This window comes from Montipora foliosa, chromosome 14 (assembly GCF_036669935.1).
Source record: "Montipora foliosa isolate CH-2021 chromosome 14, ASM3666993v2, whole genome shotgun sequence".
Taxonomy (NCBI): domain Eukaryota; kingdom Metazoa; phylum Cnidaria; class Anthozoa; order Scleractinia; family Acroporidae; genus Montipora; species Montipora foliosa.
This window is the reverse complement of record NC_090882.1, coordinates 5,373,936-5,383,935: the sequence shown is the minus strand read 5'-3', so window position 1 is coordinate 5,383,935 and position 10,000 is coordinate 5,373,936. Positions and strand designations below refer to the sequence as shown.

General features: G+C 38.6%; 1 protein-coding gene and 1 pseudogene across 1 annotated transcript in view; one reads left to right on the top strand and one right to left on the bottom strand.

Annotated features, from left to right (window-relative positions):
* Window positions 1–10,000, top strand: part of LOC137985541 (receptor-type tyrosine-protein phosphatase F-like) — a 53,454-nt gene that overhangs the window by 21,852 nt on the left and 21,602 nt on the right. The window contains exons 7-8 of the mRNA XM_068833159.1: window positions 3,715–4,008; window positions 6,020–6,322. Of these exons, the coding sequence (XP_068689260.1) occupies window positions 3,715–4,008; window positions 6,020–6,322 (597 nt within the window). The remainder of the gene's footprint in view (window positions 1–3,714; window positions 4,009–6,019; window positions 6,323–10,000) is intronic.
* LOC137985216 (ATP-dependent DNA helicase RecQ-like) lies at window positions 468–2,484 on the bottom strand (annotated as a pseudogene).

The following is a 10,000-nucleotide window of genomic DNA, read 5'->3' as shown; positions in this document are numbered from 1 at the left end:
TGATATAAATGAAGTTGATGTAAATGTCTTCACAGGAATCCCATCTATTAAAAAGTCTGAAAGATTTTCAATCTGACTGAATAGTGACTATTAGCAGTCTAAAATTTACAGCCCGTTATGCAAGCAGAATACAATTTGATACTGGCAGCAGCACCAATGAAGAGATTCAATTTTCAAAGAATCAAAAAAAAATTGATCAATACAATCTATAGCCTGCATAGCTTGATGGTTTTCAAGCAATTTGTGCACACGAAGAAAGTGGCGAAGCGGCAATAACCAGCGGTGAAGCCACAAGGAGCCTAGGAGGGAGACAACTGAGAAACATAATGGCTTTGGCGCTTGCTTTCGCAGCTTCGCAGCTTTGTGCACTCGCGCTCAAATTGCTTTAAAATTTGCCTAAACCACCAAGCTACGCAGGCTATAGAATCTACAGTCTTTCATAGCATTCTCAATCAAACTTCAGACCATCACCTATCATAAATTATTTTTCTCTGTTACATGTATACACTCAGTAATTTATTCACATGTGAAATGTAACTAATCTCAAACAGATGTTCATCTTTTGTGACTTCACATGACAAAACTTTCAATTGATAATGATAGAGTATGAATAGCACACAATTTATGTTACTAATCAGACAATGAAATTTACCAGAAGTCTGATTTACATGTAAAAATATGACGATTTTATTAGATTTATTTTCCTACCACAATGTAAATTGTAAGACTATAGAAAGACTTCATTCTAGCCTGGCAAGGGGCAGATTTCAGGAGGGCCAAAGAAGCTGTACTTTTCTCCTCAATATGGTTTAACATAAATCCATGGTATAAAACATATGCAACGCTTTGGTGGCCATCCCTTCCTGCCCTACCAGTTTCCTGAACGTAGGACTCCACATTCTTGGAGGGTCCAAAATGTATGACTCTATGAACACCTCGGCAGTCAACGCCCATTCCAAAGGCTATTGTTGCTATTAGTAGACGAATGATACCATTGTCAGACTGAAAGGACTCCAAAATGTTATGCTTATTGGCTTCAGGAGTGCAGGAATGCAACATTTCAACAAGCACATGTTTTGAGTCATTTCCAATTAACATATATTCTCCTAAGAGAGCTTTAATAGTAGCATAAAGTAAACCACACTGTCGTATAGTCTGGCAATTTCAGTTCATCAGTAAGCCAGCCAAAATAGAATTCCAGTTCCATGTCCTTATCCATATACTGCACAACATAAGCAACATTTAATTTATTTGGACTTTCCTTAATTTCTACTGCATTTTTCATGTTCAGAAGGTTGAAAACTGTGTCTCTGGTCAGTTTTGTCGCAGTTGCAGTCAATGCCACTACTGGCACATTTGGTGCGAGTGACCTCAATTCATACAGCATTGAGTAAGACTCGCGGAATGCTGCCATTTTATTATCTTGTGATGTTCCCCTACACATTAAAAGGCAAAAAAGACTGCATTAATCTATAATCAAATTTATAATAATAATAAAAATAATAATAATAATATAATGAAAACGTTATTAATTTTAATAATTTAATAATAATAATAATAATAGTAATAATGATAATAATAATAATAATAATAATAATAATAATAATGTCTTGCATACACCTTCCCATTCCAAAATGGTCGCTGATTTACGCGGATACAAATTGGCCCTTGTTGCCTCGTTTGAGATAAAAAATTCTTTTGAATTTTAAGCTTAAGAACGAGGCATCAAGGGCTTATTTGAATAAAAACAAAAGAACATTTCAATAGCGGCCATTTGGGAATAAGGTGTATTTAGACAAAATAATTTTACAGGTGATCATGTGTAATATAACTCAGACAGAATAAAATAATGATAACCAAATAAGACCATAGTGTCATACTAATACTGACTAACCTATTTACACTTTCTATTTACAACATTTACATTCTGATTGCCCTTTCCTTTATACTGTAACATGACAGTTGTACATTGCTGTAAACTCGTTTTTATTCTCACTCTTACCACTGTCTTACAACATGGGCTTCATCGACTGCAATGGCGCAGAGTTTTTTGGAATATACAGAGTTCGTCAGCATAAATCTCCACTGTTCGTTCTTCAGCCACGCTTCAGGTGATCCGTAAACTAAGGAATATTCGCCGCTTTCAACACGAGTGCCTTCACCTTCCTCAAGTGAACTTATGTTAACTGCTTTTAGCCCTAGCCCCTTCAAATGGGACACTTGGTCCTCCATAAGGCTTATCAATGGTGAGACAACGACGACGATATGACCAGGCTCTTGGGAGGTCAGATCAAACACGAGTGGTAGTGCTTGATACAAGAGAGATTTCCCGAAACCAGTAGGAAGATTGACAAATACATCCTTTTTTTCCTCAACTATTTTCCTAATTCCAGTTTTTTGCTGCGCATTTAAGCTAGGAATTCTAAATGTATTACTAACAACATCAAACGCTTCTTCAAAGGTCGCCATTTTGATAGCTTTGAACTCCAAGATGAAACAAACAATATGATTGGTTAGATTACTTTGGCGCGCAGAGTTCTCAACATTTGTAACCCGAATGATGATTGGTTGAAGTGGCAGAAAGGAATGTTGTTCGAATGTGAGCAGCCGTTTGTGGGGAGGAGCGTTGCGTGACGAGACTAAAAACGGCTGCGAGGGAGACTATTCTAAGAGTGACTTTCAAATGACCTTGAAAAATAAACGTAAAATCAAAACGTAAACAAAAATGCAAAACATTTAATTGGCTTATCGAACAAAAACAAACGAGCACGAATTTTCATTGGCTTAGCGAACGCAGATGGAAACAACGTCATCTATCCATGGACCTTTCTGGAAAGTTTCGCTTTGATGACATTTGAAAAGCAGAAATGTGATTGGGCAATCGAACTGTTTACTGCCCATATCAGTGGCTTCTTTTGCAGGAATAAGGAGAGGCTTTGTTTTAATCTTGCCAAACATTGGTCCGTGAAACAAATTGCGAACACTTTTTCAAGGTCATACGAAAGTCACTCTAAATGTCGGTGTACAGGTCCCGTACGGATAGCGACTGCCTATTAATAGAACATATTCGTATTTTCAGTGTTGGACTGGAACTAGCTTGTAATGGAGGCTAATGCGGGGGAATCCTTTCAACTGCAAATACTTTTTAATATATTCCCCCGCATTAGCCTCCATTGCAAGCAAGTTCCAGTCCAATGCTGAGAATATAAATATGGTCTATTATCAGCATCATCATTCAACGATAAAAATACACACCTTTAGCCATAAATGAATCATATTTAAAAGATTGGTCAAAAGAATGACAATTTAATATGTTCATCTCCTTTATCTATTTAGAACATATTAAAAGCGCACTCAAATATCAACCTATTCACAGTTACAAACGACACTCGCGGAAGGATAGGGAAAGATCCTTCCATTACCTTCACAGGGTCTGTAACCCTTTGATTCCCAGGAGTGATCAGCCTGTAAATTATCCTCACAATTTCAATGAAATGTCAGTCAGATGTGTTGAGAATGAAGATAATTATTAGCTCAAGAGATGTCATCTTGATATAACACCAAATGCTCATGACTACCCAACAAAGAAATCTATGTACTAGTTAGGAGAATAACGTTTCGATCTTGGAAATTAAAGTTCCTCAATTTCCCGTGTGGTTTTTCACCTGAAAGTTTGCCTTCTTTACCGTGTACGTAATTTCTGTTATTCTTTAGTTCCCGGTAAGCCGCCGGAAATAGCTGAACCAGAGGTGCTGGACTCAATTTCCGTGAGGTTACACTGGAGCCCAATCCCAAACGAGTTCCACAACGGTATCATTCGAGGATACCGCATCTCGTACGAAAGACTGGTTAACGGCACTAAGCAAGAGAAAACGACAGTTCCACCAGCGAGAACAGTGATGCTTTTAAATCTGGATAAAGCTACCAAGTATCATGGCGAAATTCTTGCGTATACCAATGCTGGGGATGGCAAAGAAGCTAACTTCACGTTCAAGACTGCCGATGATAGTAAGTAAAGTGTTCCAGTTAATGAGGCCTTCCCGACAACCTCGGTCCCACGACCATTTTCTTCGCATTTCAACGCATGCCCTACCTCTGAAATGACGATTATCGACAATTCCTAATTTTCTCTAAATTGACTACTATCGTCAATAGGCCAGTTTCGTATTCTAACGGTTGGACTGGATCTAGCATGAAATGGAGGCTAATGCGGGCAAATTAATTTGCATTTGAAAAGATTTGCCGAGGACGCTTAGCGCTTGATAGGGATTATGGGAAATGAATATCTATAAATTTCGAACCCCCATGCCTGAACTCGCAGGACTCGAACATGAAAATGTTCGATTAATAACCCTTTCACTTAACCACTAGACTACCACAATGAGTTTTTTAAACAACAGCAGAATCGTGATCATTTTTCTATTTAAGTTACTTGATGAATTGCGACATGATTATAATGCTACATTTTATCTTTTAAATAGTTTAGTAGATTATATAGTATTTGTATTCGTTGTATTTTTATAGCTTAGTATATTTGTTGTTATTTTATTCTTTAGAGGGCCACAAGTTTATTAGCTCAGGCTATTACGTGCCCACTCCATGAAATAAAGACTTTACTTTACTACTACTTACTTACTTTACCACATCGCTAACTGCCAGAACATTAATTTTTTTTATATGCCAACATTTTTTTCTTCCGAATGCAGCTGTAAACGGGTATTATCACCCGCTGAGAAACAAGTTTAAACAGGAGAAAATGTCGGTTACCAAACCTAAAGAGAAAGCTAGCCATTTTAAAATCAAGCCGTAGACTTAACAATTATTCAGCTATGATTTTATTTATATGCCAATTAGTTTTGGTAAATAACCGGCACACTTACCAGTCAGTTGATCTTTAGTGGTTAAGTGGATAAAAACAGTTCCTTCAAAGTGGGTGCTCCGGGTTCAAATCCTGTCCAGGATTGCAACTTCTACTGTTTTTTTTTTTACCTGCTACCACAAGTCCTGGGACAGAGTAATCTAAATCGACAATAAAAGTCAATCCAAAGAAATTAGCAATTGTCGATAATCGTTATTTCAGATGAGGACATGTTACGCATGTCCCAAAGCGAAAGGAAAGGTCGTGGGAACGAAGTTGGAACACAGGCTCTCTCGGTTTCCTTTCCTTGTTGTCATCCTCGAGACAAGTAGTGGAAGGGAATAGAGAGGCTGGTTTTGAGGTTGCCTTCCGGCAATGCAATTGTTCGGAAATGAAGTTATCCTTTGTTACTATTGTCAATAGAACATGCGCCATCAGGCGTGCGAGTTGGCGACAAGAGAAGAAATAGCTTTTCGTTCAGTGGCCATGCTGAATGTTTAGACGGCAAAGACTGGACCTGAGTTTGTAACGTCATCGGATTTGAAAGTATCCGGATTCGATCGTCCACACGATTCGAAATCATTCTGGATAGCGGTTTCAAAAAGTTGCGGATTCGCATCCAGTATTCACTGGAATGGGGCTTGGGAATAGATGTGGAGGGAAGGCGAATTCGTAAAGAAAACGTTGCCTATTCAAAAGTAATCATCAATTATACATTCCAAAGGGACGTTAAATATTTCCTCTCCTGCGTCAGACTAACCTAGCGTTGAAGAAAAATCACGAGCAGAGTAGAAAATCAAATTTAATATTCAACCTTGTCTTTGAGTTGTGTTAAAGGGGCTGTGTTACGAAATTAAGCCAAATTCAGCGACGGGAAGGGGGTGGGGGTGGGAGGATGGCCACTGACCACCAAATCACTCAAGGAAGGTTTGAATAGAGCAGCAAATATAGACCAAAGTAGGGATGGGCAAAATTGAAGATGAAAATGGATTTCAATTGGGGTTTTTGAAAACTGATCAGCCAACAGTTTTTCAAAGTTTCTCTGTTTTTTCTAACTTAAATAATGTATGATCGACGAGACATTTATTGGACACGAAGCATTGAGTTTGGTTGTTTTAAAAGTAAGAGATAGAGATAACATGGGTTGTGTTTGTTCACTAGTACCCAGTCAGCCTCCGGTGGAACTCAAACCTGTGAACCGAATCTCACCGACAAAGCTCAATGTGACCTGGAAACCCGTTCCCGAGCAATTCAGGCATGGAAGCTTAACGAAATACATCGTGACGTATCAACGTGTTAAGGTTGGCGACGTGAAGACAGAAGAAGAAGAAGTGAACTATACTGAAGTTTACGCAAATCAGACTCACGTGTCGTTGACCAATCTTGAACCATATGTTGAGTACAAAGTGTCGGTTGCTGCCGCGACATCGAAAGGGAAAGGTCCATTTGCGTTTGTTATAGGAGGTATGAAGTTATACGGGAATCCCTTGGTCCACAACTTTCGCTGCAGTGATATCAGAGCCTTTGTTATGCAAGAAGTAGTAATGATTATTGACAGAAGCTCATGCATGACCTTGAAGCGTTTAACTCTGCTTCAGAGCCGGGTTTTTTTGAGTTCAGAATTTTCCTTATTTGGGTGTAACGTAGCTCGCGCATTTTCCCGCCGTGCAACCTTGATCTTATTTTTGTCCATATTTGGGCATAAAATCCCCAGCTTTGTTCCAAGGAAAAGAGTTGCAAGTTACTCGCTTTAAGGTCATGTGCTTCCGGTATTGATCATGCACCAGTCCCTTAATGACACCCAAATCGAATTTTTGAACGAAATATTCGAACCTCTGAGTTTTGGGACTCTTTTAACGTTAATGTCTTCTCTAGGCTTAAATGACCAGCCGTTTTGTTCGCCCGCGTTCCTCCGTGCACACTGCGGCTGGATCACTGGTCCAGCCAATTGTATTTTCCACCCGATCAAAAAGTCGCCTGTCTGCCAAATACAAAATACAATTGGCTGTATACAAAATACAATAGCGACGGGTGCTACGTCACGGCCGTTCGCTGAGAGGAGGATGTTAACCGCAATCACAAAACGGAAAACGGAAAATCGCACCTATGTCTCCTCTAGAGCAGAAAAACAGTATTTTCAGTAATCAGTATTACATTTTTGTGTTTGTTCGTTTGTTGTTGTTTTTTATGAGCCATTATTTTAGCCTGACTCTACCCTGTTCTAACCAAAGCCGGAGTAAATATTTGATCCCCTGCGAAGAGAAAGAGAACCGCGCCTACTGGAAAAATATATAGATGTTATTGAACTAGCATGAGGTCCGTACTGGGAAAGTATTGCTCGAGTTCCTTTTCAGGCTCAGTCTATAGACTTGCAAAAAAATGAACGAGACCAATATTTCCCAGTACGGATCGAACAACAATCAAGTACAACGAGGATTTTGTTATATTGGCTCTCTTGCGCAGGGTTTTCTATTCCTTGAGTCTTCCCTCTTCGCCTGCTTCTGTTAACGGTTCTGGAAAGCAAAATTCATACTGGAACTCGTACATGACTAAATAAAAAGCATTCCTCGCATTTTTGTTTTTATGTTCGAGAAAATGGAAACAGAAAATGGGAACAGACAATGGGAACAGTTTGGCAATCAATATGCGCTGCCTCGTGACCGGTTCATCTTAGCGGCCCGAATTGCAAAATTCGGACCTCTCAGAGAGAACCAATCAGAATTCTCCGTTTTATCTCGGACCAGTTTGCCTATACAACTTCTATAATTATCTTATCTCTTCTTATTTTAGCCTTCTGCCATTTCCTCGTTTAACCGTATCACATTTTATTGCATCTTAGTGCTAGTCATCTCGTCAATGACGTTTTGGCCACTACCAGAAATTGAGGTTACTTGTCCTGCGCTTTTTAGGACAACCGCTGCAAAATCGAACTGAACCGCTTGTTCGCAAAACAATTCCACCGACGTTATATACGTTTGTGCCAATGTTCCACCTTGAATTGGCTATTATCGTGAATTCTTAATTTGCTTTGAATTCACTACTATCATTAATTTAGAAGACTAAGAGCTTGGTATCGATCATGGGAAATGTCATATATTTTTTAAGTTACCACTCAAGTGTATCAGTGGACATAGGACTCGTACGTGGGAATGTTGATTAACCCGTGACCACCACCACACTGCTAACTGCTCAAGGACAATATTTTAAACACTATTTGACAATGCTGTATTATCATTGGGCAATAAACACTACAAAAGGTCTGTTGCCAAACTTCAAAATGAAAGCTTAGGCCTAAATTAGTAATCTAATTTTCAGCAGCGATTTTCTATGGGAGACTTGAATAAATGTTCTTTTGAGAGTGCGGGGTCTTGATATTCAATGGTGAAATGGAAAGAAGCGGTTCCTATAAAGTAGAAAGTCCGGGTTCAAATCCAATCCACAGATATGATTTTTGATTTCCTTATTTTCTCTGCTACCACAAGTCGTGGGACGCAGTGTCCAAAATTAACGACAATCAACACGATCTCCTCCTGAAATGAAGGATTATCCTTCATTGTTAGTTTGCTTCAAATGAAGTATTATCCTCCATTTAGATTACTCTGTCCCACTTGTGGTAGCAGATAAAAAGAAAAACTAAAAGTAAGTCCCTGGACAGGATTTGAACCAGGAGCACTCACTTTAAAAGATCTGTTTTTATCCACTTAATCGCTAAAGATCAACTGACTGGTAAGTGTGCCGATTATTTACCAAAACTAATTAGTATATAAATAAAATCATTGCTGAATAATTGTTAAAGTTGTACTATGATCACAAAAATCATTTTCTTTTTTCTTCAGATTTTGAAAGCGTGTTCGCTTAACACCTAACTGGCAAAATTTTGAGCTTTGAGTTTTATCCAAAGGCTGTTTATTTTGAGTGTAAGTTTTGGATTTCACTGTCCGCCATTACTCACGTTCAAAACTGACCGATCCGGGACCTCAGAGGGTTGGATCTAGAGAAAATGACGTCATTTACTCGCTAGCTTAAAATTTCAGTGTGTAAACGCAATTTATTATATATGCAAAACAATGGTTTAAACGTCTGAAAGCCCGAAACTCCCGTGCTGCATATTAATTCAGCCGCGTACACACGCATTGCATTCTTAAACGTCATTTTCTCCTCGACCCAACTCTCTTAAGATTTTAAAGTTAGTAATGGCGGACCAATAAATAAGAAAATTCGAGTTAAAATAAATACGTGTCTTTTTAAAACTTTGGTCAGTTAGTGTTTAGTAAAGATAGTTTTTAAATCCAAAGAAAAAAAAGAATTGTTATTTTGGTCGTAGTACCACTTAAAGTCTACGGCTTGATTTTAAAATGGTTAGCTTTCTCTTGAAGTTTGGTAACCGATATTTTTCACTTTGTAAACTTGCTTCTTAGCGGGTGTTAATACACGTTTACAGCGGAATTTGGAAAAAATATATATTGACATTAAAAAAAAAATGACATCCTCGCAGTTAGTGATGAGGCATTCTATACTGGTTAAGTGAAGGGTGTTATTAATCAAACGTTCGCAGGTTCGAGTCCTGCGAGTTTAGACATTGTGGTTTGGCTTTTTAAAAAAGTATGTTCATTTCCCATGATTCCTATCAAGCTTTCACTTGGAGCACAGGCGCCCCAAGCTCAATGTGACGGAAAGCCAACAAAAACCTTTTACCTTGAATTCCACGGTGGATTTGTGGTCGTGGGAACATTTTATCCAGGAATATTTTACTCAATTTGGTGGGCTCCTGAGAATCTATTACCTGTAGCCTTGGTCAAGAGATTATGAAGGTAAGAGAAGTAATCCCTCATACTGGCCCTATTCCCATCGTAATCCCTCTTAGGTTATTTTTAGATGATATCAATTTTCCCGCGGATGTTACCGCGCGGGTTACGTGGAAGTTTCGTGGAGGAGGGAAAGTGCAGCAAATTCTGAACGATGCCACTCTCAGTTTTCAAAATTGAGTTTCATGGCCTGATAAAATTCATTGTCTGCAAGATACAGTTTTCAAACATACATCCTTGGAATTGCTTAACTGTCTAGTTTACAGTGATACCAATTTGAAGAACTTCCAATCTATCAAACCGTGTTAAATAATTTTGACAGATGCAGATACGTTTA